Source organism: Dendrobium catenatum, unplaced genomic scaffold (assembly GCF_001605985.2).
Source record: "Dendrobium catenatum unplaced genomic scaffold, ASM160598v2 fragScaff_scaffold_1022, whole genome shotgun sequence".
Taxonomy (NCBI): Eukaryota; Viridiplantae; Streptophyta; class Magnoliopsida; order Asparagales; family Orchidaceae; genus Dendrobium; species Dendrobium catenatum.
Window position 1 is genome coordinate 3888739 of NW_021319484.1, and position 23694 is coordinate 3912432.

Below are 23694 nucleotides of genomic sequence, written 5' to 3' on the forward strand. Positions count from 1 at the left end.
TGTAACGATACTTCAATTAATTTCAAGTTGCATTTAGTCCCATATTGGACTCTCTCCTTAGCAAAGTCTTAATTGAACCTCAAAAGGCAGTAACGATTTAAAGATAGACCTTTATTTACTTTGATCCAGTATCATGCGGCGTTCGTCCCCTCCCAATCAAAAAAATCAATCCCCAAGGTGATCGAACTCAGACCTCTTCCACAGAGGTGAACGTTCATCGAGCAAAGGCTCTAACATACAACCTCAGAATAGTCTAAACCTTAGTGAATTTCTCGATATCTTTCTTACAGTTTAACGTCATCGAGAGAATGGCTCGACATAACAACCTCGGATAGGTCTTACAACCTGGTGAATTCTCTCGACCTCTTCCATACAGTTAACGATCAACGAGCCAAGGCTCTATAACATACAACCACGATAGTCTTACATCCTTGGTGAATTCTCTCGACCTCTTACATACAGTTAACGTCATCGAGCAAAGACTTGACATCATCAACCTCGATAGTATTTTACATCCTTGGTGATACTCTCCGACCTTGTTTCATCCACACCGAGAAACATTCGATATAAACGGAAGGCTTACATACAACCTTCGGAAGTTTTCTCTTGACGTCTCTTCAATCGTTTCTACCAGTAATTCATCGGCAGAGGCTCTGATATGACAAACTCGGATAGTCTGTACATATCCATTGGTGATTCTCTCGACCTCTCCATACAGTTAACGTTATCGAGCAAAGGCGCCTCCTGACATACAACGTTGATGGTCTTACACCTTTGGTGAATATTTTTCGACTTCTCCATTATAGGTTAACGATCACGAAACAAAGCCGATAGGTCTACATCCTTGGAGATTCTTTGACCTCTTCCTACAAGTTAACATAACGACAAGGCTATACATTACAAATCGGATACTTACCCTGGTGATCCATTCTTGCCTATTTAACACTGCACCCGGGCGCCGGTGCAGCGGCCCTTGCACACTTGTCACTGTATTCAGGCCATACAGCGCGTCGCTTCCAGGGGACGCCCTAGCATTAACACAATTTCTTAAAGGATTCATGTCATTATTGTTCGACAAGTTTTACGCTGGCTGTCGACTACCTAACGCAACCCTCCACTTTTCTCATCCAGGACTTGGGACCTGGCAACGGCAGTGTCGAGAGAATCCACCAAAGATGTAAAATCTATCCGAGGTTGTATGTCAAAGTCTTTGCTCGATGTGGCTGTCGACTACCTAACGCAACCCTCCACTTTTCTCATCCAGGACTTGGGACCTGGCAACGGCAGTGTCGAGAGAATCCACCAAAGATGTAAAATCTATCCGAGGTTGTATGTCAAAGTCTTTGCTCGATGACGTTAACCTGTATGTAAGAGGTCGAGAGAATTCACCAAGGATGTAAGACCTATCCGTGGTTTTATGTAAGAGCCTTGGCTCGATGACGTTAACCTGTATGAAAGAGGTCGAGAGAATCCACCACGGTTGTAAGACCTATCCGAGGTTGTATGTCGGAGCCTTTCTTGATGACGTTAAACTGTACGAAAGATATCGAGAAAATTCACTAAGGATTTAAGACCTATTCGAGGTTGTATGTTAGAGCCTTTGCTCGATGACGTTAACCTCTGTGGAAGAGGTCGAGTCGAATCACCTTGGGATTGATTTTGCCTTTGATTGGGAGGGGGCGAACGCCGCATGTATCTGGAATCAAAGGTAAATAAAGGTCTATCTTTAAATCGTTACTGCCTTTTTGAGGTCAAGATTAAGATATTGCCTAAGGAGAGAGTCCAATATGGGACTATATGCAACTTGAAATTAATTAGAAGTATCGTTACATTTGCTGAGATTTTCCTGAATAATCATCTTGATATTGAAAGCATTGAAGGGATCTTCTTGACCATAGTTGGAGTCAAGGTTGCCCCCAAGTCCGGATCTAATTCCCATGAAATTGATGCAGCAATAGCTGAAGCCATAAAATTGACATGAACGACCTTTTGATGGTGGAGCAAAAATTGCCCCCTGCCCTAGTTGAGAACCATGTTCCCATAGACGGCGCCAGACTGTTGCGTCCTGGACTATTTGCGGCAGTAGAGAAATATATAGTTTAACGTCTTTGCATTATACGAAGATCCATCACACAAACAGATAAGAGAGAGAGAGTGTAGCATTCATAAGACACACTAAAGTTTTTATGTGGAAACCCTTGAAAAGGGGGCAAAACCACGGGGCTTGGTCCAGTTTAAATGAATCCACTAGTATTTGCAGTCGATTACAAATGAGTCCCTTAGGAGAAGGCCTTGTCTTGATGTCATAAACGTACATCATATAGAGCACATTACATGGTGGGAGTTACATAGACATGTTTGTTTGGTCGGCTGGACCATAGTCGATAGGATGGAGGTCGAAAAGACCGTTGTCTGGTGATGGAGGTCGGAAGGACTATAGTAGGTGATGTAGGTTGGAAGGACCGTAGTCGGCAGAAGACAGGGGTTCGAAAGACTGTAGTTGGTAGGAGACCGGGGTCAGAAAGACAGTTGTATGGTGATGGAGGTCGGAAGGACCATAGTAGGCTAGAGACAGAGATTCGAAAGACCGTAGTTGATAGGAGATCGAGGTCAGAAAGACCGTTGTCTGGTGATGGAGGTCAAAAGGACCATAGTAGTGGACGGATGTCAGAAGGACTGTAGTGTGCAGGAGACGGGGTCAGAAAGATCGTTGTAGTAGGACGATACTTTGGTAGAACTCTAGGCATCAGGTGGTGGCCTAATAGAAGTTCAGGCCTCAGCTGGTGGTCCGGCAGAAGTTCGGGCCTCATGTGGTGGTTTGGTAGAAGTCCGGGCGTCAGATGGTGGTTCAATGGAAATCCGGGCCTCAAGTGGTAGTTCGGCGGAAGTCCGGGGCATTAGGCGGTGGTTTGGCGGAGCAATGACATTAGGCGGTGGTTCGGCAGAGCTCAGGGCTCTAAGTGGTGGTCTGGCGGAGCAACGACGTTAGGCGGTGGTCTGGAGGAGCTCAGGGCCTCAAGTGGTGGTCTGGCGGAGCAACGACGTCAGGTGGTGGTCCGGTGGAGCAACGATGTTAGGCGGTGGTCTGGCAGAGGTGAGGGCCTCAAGTGGTGGTCCAGCGGAGAAACGATGTCAGGCGGTGGTCTGGCGGAGCAACGACGTTAGACGGTAGTCCGGTGGAGCTCAGGGCCTCAAGTGGTGGTCTGGCGGAACAATGACGTCAAGCGGTGGTCCGGCGGAGGTGAGGGCCTCTAGTGGTGGTCCGATGGAGGTGAGGGCCTCAAGTGGTGGTCCGACGGAACTCCGGTGTCAGGCGGTGGTTCGGCGGTGGAGAGGACCTCAAGTGGTGGTCCGGCGGAGGAGATTGCCTTAAGTGGTGGTCCGGCTGAAGTCCGGCGGTGGTCGAGGAGGAGCTTCTCCTTCTCTTGCTTCTCTTCTTCGTTCTCTTCTTCTTCCTATTTATAGATTTTTGGAGTGGCATGGAGCGTAAATTGGTGAGAGATCAAGGGCAAATGGGGAGTGGTTGGATGGATGGCCGATGTTGACTCCCTTGATCATGAACTGTTTTATGGACCTTTGAATGTCTTAGTGATGTTGGAATTCAGTGATCTTGGGCACGTTGGATTCTTCCCGTCGAGCCGCTCGATTCGACTATAAGCACGTCATGTTTGGAAATCGTTTGGTAATCCAAAATGTGGTTCGAACCTTCCAACAACGCTTCGGGTCCTTGATTTGGACTCATTTGGGCTCGGATTGAGTCGAATTTGGTGTCGTTGGGTTCGTATTTCTGAGACGTCTAGTTTGACTATAAGTTTTGCTGAAATCGAAGTTCGGATGGTCCCAATTTTAATTTTGGAAGTTTCCAACTTAATTTTGCAACGAGATTCGTGCCCAATCAAGATAAGTTTTTGAAGACGTATCACTTCCTATTGTCCTAATTCTGTTATTTATCCTCTTTGTATTAAGGGCTGGTTTTATTCACTTGCTTTGGAGGATGTCATTGATGTAGAGCATTTCTAGAGCTTATTAATACAACGTGGGATGAAATGCGTTGAGAAACATACCAAAAATCATAATATACAGATTCTCAACTTTCATGTTAAGCAAAAATTAACCACCTTTGATGTAAAATCAGAAATCACAAATTATTCATGTCAAATAATAATTTAAAAGTCGCAAAGCGTGCTGAGGCGCTACCTGGAGCGTGCGGGAGGGAGAAACCGAGAAAAGTCGGGTTTAGTAGGGAAGGCTATCGGGTAAAAGGAGAGGAAATGGCTCATTTTAAGTGAGTGGGCCCTATCCCAGAGAGGCGTACGCCTCACCAGGAATTGCGCAATTGCGCCTCTGAGGCGCGCCTCAGTCCCAGTGAGGCGTACGCCTCACTAGAACCAGGAATTGCGTGGGTTATGAGGCGTTTTTTGAAGGAATTGCGCAAAGGCGCGCCTCTAATTGCGCAATTTTAAACAGAGACGACATCAGGTGGTGGTCCGGTGGAACAACGATGTTAGGCGGTGGTCTGGCAGAGGTGAGGGCCTCAAGTGGTGGTCCAGCGGAGAAACGATGTCAGGCGGTGGTCTGGCGGAGCAACGACGTTAGACGGTAGTCCGGTGGAGCTCAGGGCCTCAAGTGGTGGTCTGGCGGAACAATGACGTCAAGCGGTGGTCCGGCGGAGGTGAGGGCCTCTAGTGGTGGTCCGATGGAGGTGAGGGCCTCAAGTGGTGGTCCGACGGAACTCCGGTGTCAGGCGGTGGTTCGACGGTGGAGAGGGCCTCAAGTGGTGGTCCGGCGGAGGAGATGGCCTTAAGTGGTGGTCCGGCTGAAGTCCGGCGATGGTCGAGGAGGAGCTTCTCCTTCTTCCTTCTCTTCTTCTTCCTATTTATAGATTTTTGGAGTGGCATGGACCGTAAATAGGTGAGAGATCAAGGGCAAATGGGGAGTGGTTGGATGGACGGCCGATGTTGACTCCCTTGATCATGAACTGTTTTATGGACATTTGAATGTCTTAGTGATGTTGGAATTCAGTGATCTTGGGCACGTTGGATTCTTCCCGTCGAGCCGCTCGATTCGACTATAAGCACGTCATGTTTGGAATTGTTTGGTAATCCAAAATGTGGTTCGAACCTTCCAACAACGCTTCGGGTCCTTGATTTGGACTCATTTGAGCTCGGATTGAGTCGAATTTGGTGTCGTTGGGTTCGTATTTCTGAGACGTCCAGTTTGACTATAAGTTTTGCTGAAATCGAAGTTCGGATGGTCCCAATTTTAATTTTGGAAGTTTCCAACTTAATTTTGCATCGAGATTCGTGCCCAATCAAGATAAGTTTTTGATGACGTATCACTTCCTATTGTCCTTATTCTGTTATTTATCCTCTTTGTATTTAAGGCTGGTTTTATTCACTTGCTTTGGAGGATGTCATTGATGTAGAGCATTTCTAGAGCTTATTAATACAACGTGGGATGAAATGCGTTGAGAAACATACCAAAAATCATAATATACAGATTCTCAACTTTCATGTTAAGCAAAAATTAACCACCTTTGATGTAAAATCAGAAATCACAAATTATTCATGTCAAATAATAATTTAAAAGTCGCAAAACACTTAAATCTCATTTGATATGATTATAAAATTATTCGAGAAAGATTCATACCACAAATGGTGAATAGCACATATTAAACTTGACAAATTTTCATTAATGATTTCACACCAGTAAGTCAGTAACCAATTTATAGGTTAGTCCAACAAAAAAAGTTAGAAATTATATTTTGTAAGATCTGGGCTTTTTTCCGATACATCAGATTGTTACATACAAATTTGAGCTGATATTGGCTAGAAATTGGATTGACCTATGTAAGCTAGCTTGAAATTGGCTCGGGATTTGAATTGATTCTCTTTTGAGTTGGCTCAAATGTGTATTGAGTCATCTTAAAACAATTTATTTTTCTTTTTTCTTTTAAATTTTAAAAATATTAAATTTGCATATTTGTGTAATTATATTATACTTTTACTTATATAAGTGCGCGTGTTTGTGTATATATATATATATGCACATGTTGTATGTATGTATCTAAAAAATAGATATTATTTATTTTTGAGCTGATTTCAAGTTGGCTTGATCCAATCCAGATCGTGATCTAAATTGGATCTTAAAAAAAAAAAAAAAAGAATTGAGAGAAACAAAATTTTATTTTCACCATTAAATTAATAGATGTTTTCTTAAAAAATGTCTCAAGTTCATATTTATAATCAAAGAAATATGAAAAATAAGTAATTTTTAGAAAATTTAAGATCTAGCTTAATACTATAAGTTTCAATTCATCACCGCCGAATTTCAGCAAGAACAAATTTGGTTTTAGCAAAATAATAATTTTCTATTTCTAAAATTCTTGTTACAACAAATTCTAGAATTCTTGATTTTTGTGCCTAAGTAAATTGTTGGAAAAAGAAGGAAATTAATTCCCGAGTGCAACTTCTGTTAAGAGGACTGAAGAAATGGATAGTTGCTAGTAGCGACTGGGTGTCTGCTGCTGCAATGCTTTCAGTCTGCGAAACAAAGATGATAGCTTTACTTAACCAAAAAAAAAAAAGAAGCTTTACTTTACCAATTAAAAAAAAAAGCTTTACTTCACCAATTTTTTCAGATTGCAGATATCAAAAGAATAAACGGTCTTGTAACAGATCTTCAAAGGTTTGGTTACAAGTTTGATGATTTTTTGCATTTTCTTAAGATTTATATTATTGGTGGTTTAGTGGATTCTTGAAGCTGCTAGCTTACTTCAAAAGTTAACCCATGATTAGGATATTTTCTTTTAAAACCTATGATTAGGATAATTGTCTATTTTCTTTTGGGGATAAGATTACTATTGTTTATTTATTCTTCCATTATTTTCGGTTTCTCTACTTTGAATTGATTATTTCTCATTCCGAATTTTAGATGCTCAGAATATTGTTAACTTAATATGTTAGAAAATAAATTCATAAGTGCACTCTTTGAAATGTTTTGCACATGCCAAGTGCATGGGTTGATAAAAGCATCTTTATCTTCCTTTAGCATTGAGGCTATTCCTCGACTTAAATCCATGATCTCTAATTTACTGTTGGGGCTACATAATCGTTTTAGTGAACGAGAGAAAGGAAGAGGAGGGTGGTTGACAACGTAGCTGTGAGATTTCTGCCAGCAACCTTTGTTTTGGGTATACTGAGATCTTTTGTTAGGTTTGGGGGGGGGTTGGGGGGTTAAAATAAATTAATTTGAGGGTGTGGGATTTGCATCATTCTTACAACTCATGATGGGTGTTCTGTTCTTATTTTTGAAGCACATACGAGAAAGTTTGACTATGATAGTTTGGTGTGCCATGTATGTTTTTTGATATATTTTTAATTTTGGGGTGCATTCTCACGTTATGTTTAGGAGCTCTTCGATGCGTGTATGTGGTGCACTTATATGTTTTGTATTGTATTTAACAATGTACTTGTATACTTTTCAATATGTTTGCGTATTTTATATTGCACTTTTGTTATGAACTTGCATGTTTTTAAATGCATATGCATGATGTACGTACATTCTTTTCACACGTTTTTTATTTGATGGTTGCTTTTCAATGTGTCTATTTGATATACTTGCATGCTTTTTAGTGCATTTGCACAATATACTTGTACATTTTTGAATATATTTGAGCACTTTTTATTGTACCTACATGATGCATTTGTATGTTTTTCAACACATTTTTCATAGTGTACTCCCACGCTTTCCAATATACTTGCACATTTTTTTTACGTCTACATAGTATACTTGTATGCTTTTTGGTGCATTTGTGCAATGTAGTTGCATGCTTTTTGTCCCCCATATATTAGTAGCAATTAATTTTCGGGTGGGCAATTGCCCACCTCAGCCATATGTTCTGCCCTTATTTGTCGAAGCACATGTGAACAATTTTAACTTCGACAATTTGGCATGTCATGCATGCTTTTTGATGTGTTTTATTTTTTGGGTGCATTCTCACATTATGCTTAGACACTCTTCAATGTTTGTATATGGTGCACTTGTATGTTTTTTTATTGTACTTACACAATATGCTTTTGTACTTTTCAATATATTTAAATATTTTATATTGCATCATTTTGATGAACTTGCATGCTTTTTAATGCATGTACTTGCATGTTTTTGGACAAAATATTTGTATGGTTTTTATTTGATGTGCATTTTTAAATGTGCCTACTTGATATACTTGCATGTTTTTTAGTGTATTTACATAGTGTACTTATACACCTTTGAATATATTTGAGCGCTTTTTGATGACCTACACCACGCACTTGCATGTTTTTGTTGCATTTGCACTGTGCACTCGCACGCGTTCTAATATACTTGAGTGTTTTTTTTTGTACATCCATATAGTCTTCTTGCTTGCTTTTTGTTCCATTTGTGAAGTGTACTTGCATGTTTTTTTTGCTGCGATGAATTTGCTTGCTTTTAGAGTGGTGGCACATTTCTCGGGATAACTTCTTGCTTTTTAAGACAATTTTACCATTCTTGAGATAGTGTCACACTTCTCGAAGCAGCTACATGCTTCTCAAGGCCCGATATGTTTCTTGATGTAGCTACATGCTCCTTATTGCATCACACTTGAATTGGATTGTTCTATTTTGATGCGTGTAGGATTAGTAAATGTTTGAATTTTGGTTATTTGTGCTAACATTTATCATTGAAATGTCCATAAATTTTAATTTTGAAATTTGAAATGATCACCTTCTGCCTTTTGTCCACTTGCATGTGCATTTTGCAAGTCCATTTGTGCTCGTAGGTGAGCTGCAACGTTCTTTATAAGTCTTCCATAAATTTTCTTTACGATCACTATTTGTTCTTATTTTGTAATTTTTCTTTTTTAATAATTTTTGCAATTTTATATTTTGCTCATTTCATTGCATTTATGCCTCGTAAACCATTTTATTTCATTATATTTGAATCTCATGTCAGTATAAATTTTAGGAGTCTCCTGACATCTCCCCGATATAATGGCATCTTTAAGGGTGTTTAACCATTGCACCATGTTTCAAAAGGTGTGCACGAATAGTTTTGTAGGGTACCACGTCCGAGCGATCTTCTATTACATTGCATTTAAGAAAATTGCACATAATCATTCGTACCATATCAAGAAAAAATGTAAAATCTCAATGCCATGTTGAACCAATGCACATGAGTACTTATTTGTTTTTTTCTAGCTGCATTGGACCAATGTGCACCAGTATGTAATTTTAAAATTTTGAATCATACCATGTGCTCATAGTGATGATAATGTCTGGATGGAAAGTTTGTGCGACGATTAAATACACCTATTTAAACATGGTGCAATGTTTGTGTTTTTCACGGAAAGGACACGTCATTGAATCCACGTAGAAATTCCAAACATTACAAGCCATAAAAAACCTATTGCTTTTCACGGAAAAATTGCCCAGCTCAGGACGCACGGAACCAAGGCGCCAAAGCCACGGGAAAGCCCCTAGGCTCAGAAAACCAGCAGCCGATAGAAAATCCAAGTAGCCATGGCACGGAAAACAGCAGCCCACCGTGGAAGCCAAGGAGCCACGGCATGGGAAAATAAAACAACTTTCTTGGGATTCCAAAAGCCCTTTTGGAAAACCAAGAGACAACTTAAATGAATACATTAAATACTATAATAAAAGTACATTAGTTAAAAGATAACTATGAACTAAAATATTAGCTAATAATGAGCTAACCCTTAGTTCAATAAGTGAACTAAAGACTAGCTAATAAATGAGCTAAAATTTCAACTCAATTTTGATTGAGCTTGTAAACTCAAGGGAAGCCAAAATTGATTTATTTTGGACATGAGTTGACCCCCCCTTTGTCTACATCAACATACAATTGTAACCACCTAAATAGATGCTTACTCAATCCAAATTAGAAGTTACCAGAATCTTAAATTCTACAATAAATTAAAAAATGATTGCAAAATTCTATAGCAATTGAGACCTATATCATAAAAAAACCAACATGTTTCTAATTTTACAAAAGCTTAATCACGCATAGAGAAATTACTGAGGTGAGAGGTAGCTTGTTATGCTAAAAAAGGAATAGAGTGTAAAAATGAATATAGTGAATAGTAAATATATTAAACTGAAAATGCTTATGAATTTTTTAGCTAAGTACACTTGATGAGGGTTGGTGGTGGGTTTAGGTCACTGTTGTGATCAATTGGTAAATGAGACTCTTATAAGATAATTAGAAGAGTAAGGTTTAATTTGGTGGTGTTAATTTGTAAAACCCGCAAAATACCATTTTAGGATTCGCACGCTTTTCAAAGTGCCGCGACGAGTTTTAACTGGAAAATTTGAGGTTGTCGGATTTCGACGGGAATAATTTTATAAAATAGAGCGCAAAATTCTAATCGTTTTGATGTATAGAACCCATATCGGATTTTAAATATTTTAGGAGTTAAAATTTTCGGAAAGTTCTAAATGACATTTTTACCCTTAATGCTTTTTGAATATGTGGGGTCCGAAAATTCGGCCCCGGCCTCCGCGTCGCACTTTTCTTTTTCTTTTTGCTATGGCGAGGGAGTTTTAACGGAATAAGTTCCGGGGTAAATTTTGGAAGGCAGATGGGTTTATAGATAAGACACTACCCAGAGATTTCGCCCTCATTTGTGAGGACTTTATGATCTGAGTTCTGGTTTCCTATAGGCGCAAGCCCCTATAGTTAATTACCCCTCCCGATCACGAGAGAGAACTTTCGATTAAGGCTAGTCGTCAATCAGATACGTAGAGAATACGTGTATCTGGCATATAGTAGCAGCATAGGTTTAGGTATTTGAAATGTTTGGAAGTTTGAGAATTTGGAAAATTTGATATTTAAAACTGGAATTTTCACCATTTGAAACTTAAAGCAGATGGTGGGGGGAATGGATGATAGACCCGATCAAGATCCCATGGTTCCGTCGTCCGGGCCATCGTGGTCCCTGGTCTACTTAAACAGAGGAGGTAGTCGACCCAACCTGACAGAAGGATCCTTGTCGGCAGCCATGGGTTTCTTCGTCCAAGGGGACCTTGTAGACCTGAGGTGAATGTTTGTCTAAGGGGACAAATTTGAATCCACCTTAGCTTGCAGAGAGTTTTGTGCCCTATCGATCATATCCTATTGATTCATATCTCAAGGATTTAATGCCAATAAGGAGCGTATTGACGTTGGCCATAATCGGTATTTCGTGGTGCCATTTGGCGGCAAAACCACTCGGTTCAGAGGGCCCCGGGTCATAACCGTTTATCCTGCGGTGCCATTTGGAGGCGAGCCTCCGGTTAGAGGACACGTACCACGTCCTTACTGGCAGGAGACTGTTTTGAGAATGGATCATTGTAATATTTTTGACTAGGCATTTGGCTCTTTGTGAGCTGAAGTAAATTTGGATTTGTCCACCCCGACAGACTGTTGCGGAGGGTGGATGGATTTTGCTTTAAGTATAGATGGTTAGATTTCAAATTTTAAATATTTAGATTTTGGGATTTTTAAGTGGCATTTTTGGAGTTTTGGAATTTGAATGGACCCCTCCAGTTGAGATAAACATTCAACACGGTCATCATCGGGGTGTTTTGGGTTATTTCTATTTGTAACTTGAACCTTGTCAACTCAGCCGAGCTATTGACTGAGGATCAGGTTTCATAGGCTTCGTGCCTTTATTAGTGAATTCATATTGTTGTAGGCCTTAAAGGCCTAACATGAATGTTTTAAAGTAAATATACCGGTCGCCACAGCTTTATATTTGCTTAATGGTTCGAACCCTGTCGACTTCTATTGACCCGTATAGAAGGATCGGTTTCGAACCTGAATTCACTTGTCAACCCGCGCAGCATCCCTAGACGTCACGTGTGTACCAATAACACACTCGCCGGGGCCCATGCGGGTTTGGGGGTATTTTATAGTTAAACCCTGTCGACTCCTTTTTACCTGCTAAGGAAGATCGGGTTTAAAATTTGATAACATGCGCAGCATCCCTAGACGTCATGTGTGTACCAATAACACGCTCGTCGTGGCCCATGCGGGTTTTATAATTGTTTTTACTCATTTTAGTGTACCTATGTGTATAAAATTTATAGTGCACGTGCAGGGGTACTTTGAAATAATTGTAGACACATTATGTCTGCTTGTACGAATGTTGCAGATCCGGTGGTGTTGCATTGTAGGTTGTAGACGCCTTCTGTCTGCTTGCATGAGTGTTGCAGATCCGGTGGCGTTGCATTGTAGGTTGTAGACGCCTTCTGTCTGCTTGCATGAATGTTGCAGATCCAGTGGCGTTGCATTGTAGGTTGTAGACGCCTTCTGTCTGCTTGCATGAGTGTTGCAGATCTGGTGGCGTTCTAGTCTTGATATTGACTCCCCCTCTCTCATTCACCGGGGATGATCTTTCTGAACTTTGGAGTCAATGACTGCTGGTTTGGAAAGAACTCCTTTCAGGATATTTGGTGTAGAGGACTTGATATTTTTGGTGTTTGTGGGCACCAGAACTGTTTTCTTCTCGAGTATAGCACTAAGAAGAGACTTTGGAACACCAGGAAGTTTGGTTCTAATTTGTTCAAACATTTCCTCCTTTATGCCAGGGGATGTCCTTTTTCGTACATCGGGTTACTTTTGTACCCGGTGTACTGACAACACTTTGATCACCACTGTCGTAGGTGATATCCGTACTTGTGTCCACAATGATTTGATGTGCTTACGATATACCCACTGTTGTTATGCACAAGCGGCTCGTGTTTGTTTGTAGGGATCCGTTGTATTTGCTACGACCTCCTAGAGATGTTCGTAGAAGACCCACTGTTCCCACATCATGCCCACCTGTCACCAATCTCAGGTGGTTTTGCTAATTGTACTTGTTTACAGGGGACGATCTTTGACTGCTGGTCTCTAGTATTGCCATCTCAATCAACAGGCACATGCAGGCATTGTCGTAGGATTTCATGCATTGAGGTCTTGTAACGTGCTTTGTGTCACTTTTGATCGTACAAGTGCTCTTGTAATTTGAGTTCTCTCGTCTGTGATTCAAGCTTTGTTCCTTGCATGTGTTTGAATCCGAGTTAAGTTTCATTCAAACTTGAATTCATCAAGTTCACAAGTCCCCACTTGATGTCGTATAGCCTGAGTTCAAGTGTGAGTTCAACTGCTTTGTATTTCAAAAGTTAAATTAATTCAAGTTTTCTATCAACTGGTTCATAGCATAGTGCTAAAAGGTTCGAGGAACACATAACCCCGCAGCCCATAGTAGTCCATCCTATAAACCTTATCCCTCGAGTGGTTCTTGTATATTAAAATGTTTATTGAGTATTTTTATTAATAAAATAAAATTTTTTGGAATTTTAATAGATTACTAGATTTTAAGAATTATTTAATATCATTTATTAAGGGTCCAAAAGTTGACTTTTTAAATTAAAGTTAATTTTAAAGGTTTTAGACTTTCAATAAATAATAGACCTTATGATTAGTAGTCAGACTATTAGTTTGGTTAATTTGGAGTTTTTTTATGAAAAAGTATGATTTTTTTAAGTTTTGACCAGGTTTTAAACTACGATTGATCGTAAAGTTGATTTTTTGACTTTGACCAAATTTTGGAAGTTTAACATTTTTTCAAAATACTAGATCCTAAATGGAGTTGAATGACACTAAGTTTGGTTAATTTGGAATTTTCTACAATTAGTTATTATATTTCAAAGTTTGGTTAATTAATTATTTTTAAAATTAGCTATTTAGAAAGGTTTTGATTATTTTGATCCAAACTTTGTGGAATCACCCCCAAAGGTTAGGGATGACCTATAGGAGTGTTTCCAGGTGTTTGCAAATTATTTTAAATTTTAATAATTTATAATTAATTAAAATAATTAATCATATTTATCTTTAATTAACTATAATTAATTAATATTAATTAAACTTAATTAATTAATAAAAATAAATTATGATTAATTAAAAAAATTATTTAATTAATTAAAGTTAATTTTAATTAAATTATTATAATTAATTAACAATAATTATAATATTTAATTAAAACTAATTTTAATTAATTATACTAACTATAATTAATTAAAATAATTAAAGTTAAAATTAAATAAAATCAACTTTAATTAAAATAAACTAATTACTCTCTCCCTCTACCTCTCTGTTTGGCGAATTTACAGGATTTGGCCGGACAAACGCACGGGAGAAAGTTACCTTCACTTCCAGCGAGCTCCTCTGCTTGCTTCCGATCAAAATGTAGTAACTTCTGATCCGTTAGGAATGTCGCCAAAGGAGACTCTCCGACAAAAAGGGAACGTCGGTGATGGAACAGAGTCGAACAACAACGAAGGAGACCGGAGAAGCGCTCGAGAAGGAGAAAGTTACCCTCGCAGCTAGTGAGCTCGAGTTGTTGCTGCCGATCAAAGTGTCGTAGCTTCCTGTCCGACAAGAAGGGGACGGCGTCGGATGAAGCAAAGTCAAACAGCCGCGAGGGAGCCGAGAGGCTTCGTGAAAGGGAGAAAGTTATCTTCACTTCCAGCGAGCTCCTTCACAGCCCGCAAGCTTGTGTTGTTTCTTCCGATCAGAAGTGTCGTGACTTCCGATCAAGTCTTCGCAGGAGCAAGTCGGACCAGCCACGAAGGAGCCGAAGAAGCGACGTCAAAGGGAGAAAGTTTCCTCACAATGAGCGAGCTTCAGTTTTTTCTTCCGATCCTAATGTCGTAACTTCCGATCCAGCAGGTAGAGAAAGTCGTCGGAGAAGCAAGGCCGAACAGCCACTGAGGAGTCGAAGAGGGAGAGAGTCAGAGAAGAAAAAGAGCCGAGAGCCGAGAGCCTCGTCTCCTCCGATATTTAACAACGCGAGGCAAAGTGTCGGGACAGACAACGCATTCAAGCCGAACGTGGAAGAGGCAGTATCGAATCGTGGGTAGGAGATGGCGTAGGGTGTCCGACTTTGTGAGATTTTGGGGATTTGCCATTACGGGAGTCAGGCGTTACAGGTATAAATTTTTTTTTTTAATAACACACAGGTCAACAAATGCCCCCAACAAATGCAATACGTGTCTAGAGCGATTCACTTTTGTTGTATGCTAATTGACCCTGTGGATCTCTAGATATTTGTTCTAGATGTCACACTAGGGTTTCTATTTAGTGGATCTCCAAAAATTTACTTGGATGTCACACTATTTTCTTTTAGTGGATCTCCGAAAATTGTTTGGATGTCACACTAAAATTTTTGCTTAGTGAATCTCCAAAATTTTCTTGGATATCACACTGGTCTTTCATTTAGTGGATCTCCAAGAATTTGTTTGGATGTCACACTACTCTCTTTTAGTGGATCTCCAAAATTTTGTTTGGATGTCACACTAATCTCTCTTTCTTCTTGACTCTTTTAGATATATCAATATATCGTTGATATCTTGTCTTTGTAGATTGACGCTAGTGGGTAGCATGTATTCAAGATTCTTCCATTATCTGGTTGTACGTTGATGGAATTTTAAATATTTATTTGGGGATATCGGCATGCAGTGCGATGTCAACCTAAATAAATATTTAAAATGCCCCCAGTCTTTAGGGACATTTGTAGATATTATCCAAGGTGCTCATTCTGCAACTTAGCTTGAGTCCTGAGATCTTGATCTTTCTATCCTGTGCTTTGTGCTGCGGACATTGATGAAGGGTTATCTGATTTGTCTTTGCTGACTTGTCAGAAGATTTGTATGCCTTCTGCCCTTTGCTTCTAGCTTTGTCGGGCTTGATGAAGGGGTAAATGTCGGTGACATAAAACCCTTTAGGTTTATACTAGGTCGATGGCAAGAAGTCATCGGTCCAGAGCTTTGTGCATAGCGGACTTGTTGATGATGAAATCCTCTTAGTTCAGCCATAGGCTTTTCATGAACTTTAGGATAGTTTTCTTCGGTCCTTTGCTTTGTGCTTTGATGGACTTGTTGAAGAAAAATTCTTTTGATCCTCGCTTTGTGCTTTATGGATTTGTTGAAGGATTTGCAGGTTCTGGATTCAGTTGATAGTACCAAACTTAGGTAGTATCTTGATTCTTAACCACTTGAGAAGACTTTAATCTGAATCACTTGAGTTTATCAGATCGGGAGGGCTGGGATTTGACAGCTCTTCGTCCTCTGGTTGCTGAGATGGGGGTTCCTCTACTGCGGCCTTTCTTATGGCTTGTTGAGTAGATGGAACTGCCAGCGATCCGGCCATATTTGGGCTTGTTGGATCCGACCTCTTACACCCATTCAGGCTTCAGACTTAAGCTATGGAAATTGTGCTTCCCAATGCTGATTTTACTGAAGTTAGCAAATTTGGAGTTATCCCTCGTGGTTTTAGATTTTGGAGCCTACAAACATTCAGTAGTTGCTCGAGACCCATCTTCCACTTGAACTTTGATTCTCCAGTCATTTAGGAGAATTTTGTAGACTACGATCACTTAAACTGGTCGAGTCAAATTGGCCTTCGTTCTTCCTACAGTCCTTACTGACGGGTTGACGAAGTGGAGGTTCCGTTACTACGGCCTTTCTTATGGCTTGTTGAGTAGACGGAGCTGCCAGCGATCCGGCCATATTTGAGCTTGTTGGATCCGACCTCTTACACCCATTCAAACCTTAAGCTTCAAACTGTCGAAAGGCTTCAAGCTTCTTTGGCTTAATTTTGTAGGAGTGTGTAGTTACAAAAGTCTCTTTCTTGACCTTTGAGTCTTGGTTTGTTGGAGAAGGTGTCTCTAACTTTTGAAAGTTCACTTGCATATACTTTAGAAAACAAGTTTTTATATTCTTTAGCACAAAAGAATATTTGAACTGATAATTTTAAATATTTATTCGGGGATTTCGGCACGTGGCACGATGTAGACCCGAATAAATATTTAAAATGCCCAATGTCTTGTAGGGACATTTTGGAGCAGAATAGAATTAGAATCTTAAAATTTTAAATATTTATTCGGAGATCTCGGCACGCAGCGCGATGTCGACCCAAATAAATATTTAAAATGCCCCCAATTTAACAGGAGGATTTTGAAATGTATTCTCATAACAGAGGAAAATTTCAAAATATAAAATGTACATGCTTATAAAATTTGTACAAAAATATAACTCATTAAGCATAACATTTTTTTTGGCGATTTCATGCATAGTATTTCTTCAAATATCTACCATTGATCGGCGGCATGGGCTTCTGATCATTCAGATCAATGAGTTGATAAGCTCCTCCTTGAAATACCTTCTCGATGACGAAAGGTCCTTCCCAGTTGGATACGAATTTGCCACCAATTTTTCGGTGTGGGATGATTGGTTTTCTCTGCACCAGGACCAATTCCCCTTCTTGAAAATATCGAGGACGCACCATTCGATCAAAAGATTTTGTCATTCTTGCTCGGTAGATTTCCAAGTTCTGCTGAGCTTGCAACCTGATTTCATCGAGTGCATCGAGCTCTTCCATTCTTAATCGAGCGTTCTGTTCCTGAGTCATCTCATTCTGGATAGCAACTCGAAGGGATGGAAGTTCAACTTCTAGGGGCAGTACAACTAAATCTTCTACTTCCTACAATTTGTCTAGAACTGGAAACTAAATATTCTACTTAATGTTTCCTCCTTTCTAGAATTTTAAATGCGGTGAACTTGAACTTGATTTATAGATGAGGATGTTCACTTTAATTTTGGAGAGCTTGGTAAGGAGTAGAAAAGGTTTGGTAAGTCTATTCTTTTTTGGAAGTGATAATGGTCAATTCTATCCAAAACAGACTAAGGTTTGAAAATTCGGTGTGGTTTTCTATTGATATGGTGGAATTAAAAAAATCCACTTAGAATAGTTCAAGGACACTCCCTTGATGGGATTTGGAAGGTTTTAGGATTTTTTGTGGTGCATTGATATTTTTTTTATGATTCCTGTGGGCTGGAAACATGTTATTGAACTGAAACAACAAAATGAAAATATGACTAGGATTTTTTGTTCAAAATTTTGACTAGTTCCCAAATAATATAGGGTTATTGAAGTATAGGATATAGACTAGAGGTTTGGGGATTTCGGTTGAGTTTTATGCGGTTTAGAGTGATCAAATGCTTCTAGGAATAAAATTAGTCCAATAAAAACAAAAGTTCTGGCTGACCCTAGATATAGGGATTCGAGTTAGATTTTGATGGATGAAAATGGTTTTTGGATTTTTTAAAGACAAGTTAGAATAAAAAAAAAAACTACAAAAGATTGTAATAATAAATAAATGTAGGAAAAATTAAACCCTACTAGCCAAAATAGAAATTCAAAAGGATCACCCAATCCTCTTGGGTTATTGGCCACCAAGCCACCAAGCTCCTTTGAATTTCTCTTCAAAATGTGTTACACAACCAATTGCTTCATTTATTTCAGCAAAGTGTGTATTTTTTTTTATCAAAGTTGTATTATTTTTTTTTATCAAAGTGTGTATTATGAAACTACCATAACTCCAAAAGACACACCTCTTGGTATTCAATTTCAAACACGAAGGGAAAGGAAAAGTGGGAGGAGCCGACCCCTTGCTCCGTGCATTACCCAGTTGTAATTACCTACAACCACCCAATTTCTTCCTTAACCACCCAATTTCTTCCTTAGCCAAGCACATCAACACTAGCAAGACAAATACAGCATTATGCAGCCTACACATCTTATAACATCACAAATATGAAAATACATAAAAAATAATACAAAATACATAAAAAACATATAATGATGTATAAATTCATGGTTTTTTATGGCTTGATGATGCTATCAAGAATTTCTATACTTTTTATTTTATTTGAACAATAATATATTTTATTTTCTTTTCTTTTTTAGCTATCCAATGATGGGAAAGCATCCAATGATCATGGTAGGTAGTGCATATGGCTTGGTAGACCTTTGGTTTGCTGGCTCAATTGGTCCCTGGCTGCTGGTGGTTCACGGGTTGGCTGTTTTGGAGCATTCGGTTTTGAGCTTGTTCTCTAAGTTGCTTGAGCTGAAGTTTAGTAGCTCTTTAATTCTCAAAAGGTACCTCATTAAGAAGAATTACTTTTGGAGTGGCCTTGTCCCTTCCCCTTCCCCTTTTCTTCTTGTCTCTTGGAGAACTGTGGCTTGCTCTTTAATTGGTGGCTGAATTCAAAGTATTAGAATTTATAAAAGAATGCTTTTTCCCTTGGCAGTCCATCCGGCCTTTGATTTTTCGAACTGGGATGCTTTTCCCGTTGCTGTGCTGCTTTGGATTCTCGGCCTGCTTGCTGGCTCTTTGGTTCCGTGAGATGCTGGGTTATTTTTTCCGAAATGTCTCTTGGAATTCTTTTGAAAACTAAATAAATGCTCGGGATGATGTGAACATTAACTAAGGTGGCTTTTGGCATTCCTCTACTTTGCCTATAAATATGAGATGATGAAGTGAAGAAAGGGAGTTGATATTTGTGAGCATATTCGCTATTAACCTGCGGGTTTATTCGGAAATCTTGCGGGCTCTTTCCACCCTTCTTTTCTCATCCCCTCCGGAAATCCTGCGGGCTCTTTCCAACCTTTCTTCTCGGGCTTCTAATCTCTTTTGTCTCTCCGCAAGTGCCACTCCATATGTATCCTTCTTCTCAAAGTAAAGCAACTTTAGGGTGTCGTATCAGAGTTGATTTGAAGCATCGATTGAAGAAATTGGACAATCTTGCAGTGGTAGACAATCGGTTTGCTAGTTCTATGCACTTTACTTATTTAACCTACAAATTCGATGCATGTGAGGAACCGCTCTGACGGTTGTCTGAGGATAGCGTCTTTTTATTTATTTTATTTCTTTAAAATCTCCTAGTATTTCTTGTTATATTTGTCAAGTTTTAGTTATTTGCTTTTATTTTAATAAAGTTTGTTTTAAGTTCTATCCATTGCGTCTGTTTCTTCTTGTGTGTCTACATCACTTGAGCTTCCTTTTCTAGTGATAGAACCATCTCCATGTACTACATTAGCAGTAGAAATGCAAGGGTTTTATTTTTTTGTGTTTGCTTTGGAATAAATTTAATTCAGTGTAAAATTTGTCGGAGGCAGTGGTGTGGTGATCATTCTGCACTGTCGGTTGTGGCGAACAACATGGGCAATGGTAGTGGGCCATGCGTCACGCATGTTGTGTCTCTGGAATTTGCCCAAATGGGCTGAATTAAAAATACACCGAAAACAAGCTTGATAGGGTATTTTAAATGCATTGGAATTTTACAAAAAAAAAAGCATTGGAATTTTACAAAGCATTTGCTTTTCATCCAACCGTACAACAAAAGTTTCAAAATGAATGTATTTGATTTACATAACACTAGGAATATTTGCATTCGAACAGATCAAAAATAATCCGGGAAAAATTAAGGATGTAAATCAATTCATGGAAAATCAATGCTGAATTTAGAAAAATTATCCCACTAAAATTATTATCAAGTCTTGCTAAGCGCTTGAAGAATATACATTCTGTATCACACAAAAATTGAGTGGAAGCAAAATTTTACTCCATTGTTCAATTTTTCAATGTAATTGAGAAGGGACCTAAGTAAGTAATTTCTTATTTCAGTTTAGGTCTTCTTCCAAAATTTTGCGTTAAGCCCATATTTCAGTTAGCTTACATCAACGATCAACTTTAAGCCCATATCTTTTTGCTTTAGTCATAGATATTCTTACTAGATGTTTGCAAGAGGATGTACCATGGTGTATGCTTTTTGCTAATGATATTCTTCTTGTTGATAAGAGTTGAGAGGGAGTTGAAAGAATACTTGAATTATGGAGGTCAACCTTGGAGTCTAAAAGTATGTGTTAGAGTAGATCTTAAATCGAATACATTTAGTGTAATATTAGTAGTAATAAATCAAATAGTGGGATTGTTATATTGGGTGGTTAAGTTATTGCAAAAAGTGTACATTTTAGATGTCTAGGGCCTATTGCTCAAAGTGATGGTTAAATAGATAGAGATATTATTAGTAGATTTCAAGCAGGATGGTTGAAGTGGAGGAAGGCATCGGGCTTGGTGTGTGATAGAAAGGTACCCCTCCAACTTAAGGAAAAAAATTATAAGATATGGTGAAACTTGCAATGCTTTATGGCTCAAAATATTGGCCATTAAAAGAGGAGCATAAAATTAAGTTAACTGTTTCAGAGATGAGGATGCTTAGGTGAATGAGTGGTTTTACACTTGGAGACAGTGCAAAATGAGTATATACGTTAAAAGGTTGGAGTACCTCCAATGGTAAATAAGATTAGAGAGGCCATAGATGGTTTGATCACATAATTCGTTGGCCTTCCGACGAACTGGGAAGGAGAATATATGTATTAAATTTGACCTTTGAGAAAGGTAGAGGTAGAACTAAGAAGACTTAATTAGAAAGTATAAAAAATGATATTTTTTTAGTTGTATTTAAAGGAGAATTTGACTTTTAATATGACACAATGAAGAAAAAAGATTCTTTTAGCCGACCCCACCTCATGGGATTGTTGAACTGCTGTATAAAAAAAAAAATTATTAAAAAAAAATTAAAATCCACGTACCTGTCCGGCGCCGAATTCAGCACGTCGTTGCCCACGACCTCGCACGATCGGATGTCCCTCTACATCGCGTTAACTACTCTCCTCATTCGACTCCTACGCTGATTCCCTCACTCTCTCGATCGCCTCTTTCTCTCATTCCTCTGCTCACTCTCCCGACTCTCGCTCTCTCTCGATCCCTCACCCATTCAACGACTTTTCTTTGTGGTGTTACATTGTAAAGTAGTTAACCTTAAGCTTTACAAAATTAATTTTACTTTGTTATTTTCTCATACTTAAAGAGTTTGACTTTGCAATTCATGTTATTTTTTTTCTTTTCCCAAGGTTTATTATTTTACACATAATATAATGTGATTCAGGGCCATATCATCTGTGGCAGCACATGATTATCAGAAACTTAATTCTCTGTTTGTACTAACTAATTTTGACTTAGGTTTTACTCATTGCAGTTGCCTCATCTTGCAACAACATATGCTGCAGTGAACACACTTGTTACTCTGGGGAGCAATTCAGCACTTCTTTCAATAAATAGGTGATTTTTTTTGTTCCTTTTCAATATCAGCATTTTATTGTGTTTTGTTTTACATTTTTTATTATATTTTTAACAATATGATTCCTGCTATGGCTAGAGAGGCACTGCGCGAGTTTTTACTTCGAATGAAAGATTTTTGTGGAGCTTTCAGGCATGTTTCCTCATCTTTTGTTAAACAAACGATTTTTCAGTTGCTAAATCTATGTTCATAATCTTGCAACAGAAGTTTGTACTTCTACTGTTGCTAAAGTAAGAATTATTTTTTTACTTTTTTTGATATAAAAGCTACATTACTAATGATAGGATCTATCTAGTCTTAGTACTTGACAACCTAGCAAATTTGGCAAATAAATAAATTCATATTAGTAACATTTTGCTTTTACTCATACATTTCTGGCATGCTAGATGTTGAATAGGACACATCCCATTCTCTTTCCTGGTATTCCATCTCTATCCCAGTGCACAAGAAGCATTGCAAAAGGAGTTTGTGATTGATATATTTTCATTTGATATTTAACATATGCTGTTTTGACTATCGTAAGCTACTGATAGGAGACTATAAGGGGAATGCGTAATTTGAATTAGTTTAGGATGGAGCTTCCTTGGATTCCTTTGACTAAGAAAGTTATTAGTCCACCTAATAGGTTGAAATTACTCATATAGAAATGAGAAGAAACCTATTATAGTTTTGGCAATTTTGATTCAGTTCTGGAACTAATTGATTTGACAGAATCAAACTACTAATACAGCTTTAAAACAGTTATACGTCAGATGACTAAACAAATCTTAAAATTATGGTTGGGGTTGTAAAAAATTCAAATGTGATCAATCACAATTTTTTATGCGCACCATGAATTCTGAGGATCTCAAGAAGATTGAATTTGTGTTTAATAGATGTCTATTTAGTTGATTTAGTGCCTAAATGAGTCCAATTGCTCAGTGTATTTTTAGACAAACAAGAGGTCAAATCAATGTTTAAAATTGCGTATTCGGGTATTGAGGCGTTTTTTATTCATGAGGCGAGGCGTAAGCCTCAAGGCGTTTTGAGGCGTAAGCCTCAAAATCAAAAGATTGCGTAAATATAAAATGATAAAATTTTTATATACTAATGAGTGAATAATATAAAACATAAAAAAAGCATAAGATATGAAGTGAAATCAAAATATCTCAATAATAAGACAACATGAAATATAGTTCAACTCAAAATTCTATCTTTCCCAAATCCCAGTATTCTTTTCATTAACATATAATTCCAATTTCCAAAAATAAATATCAATGACATATCACATAAGAACTCATAAGTCATCAGCACTGTCATCACTAAGTGGCATTATGGTGAACTGCTCTCTCCCCTTCCTCCTTTCCTATAGAGTCCAATGTCGGGCATTTACTTTAAGATTTATATAAGTTTTAATATATATATAGCGTGAGGCGTAAGTCTCATGCCAGTGAGGCGAGGCGGGCCTCAACCAAGTTGAGGCGCAAGCCTCATAAAAAAAACTCGAGGCGTAAGCATCAAGGCGTTTTTTACTTGAATTGCGCAAAGGCGAGCCTCATATTGCGCAATTTTAAACCATGGGTCAAATGAAGACTAACAACTTTCAAATTGGCCAAACCGGAACCAAAATGATCCATAAATTTCTTTGGCTTGGCTTAGTTGTGGCAGT

General features: G+C 38.5%; 1 protein-coding gene across 2 annotated transcripts in view; it reads left to right on the plus strand.

The window, feature by feature from the left end:
• The window catches only part of LOC110110255 (protein farnesyltransferase subunit beta-like), a 72855-nt gene extending 50603 nt beyond the window's left edge, over window positions 1–22252 (plus strand). For both annotated transcript variants that reach the window (XM_028697955.1, XM_028697956.1), the window contains 2 exons: window positions 21945–22027; window positions 22125–22252. In XM_028697955.1, coding sequence (XP_028553788.1) covers window positions 21945–22027; window positions 22125–22239 — 198 coding nt within the window. In that variant the 3' untranslated portion in view covers window positions 22240–22252. The remainder of the gene's footprint in view (window positions 1–21944; window positions 22028–22124) is intronic.
• Window positions 22253–23694: the final 1442 nt, after the last annotated feature.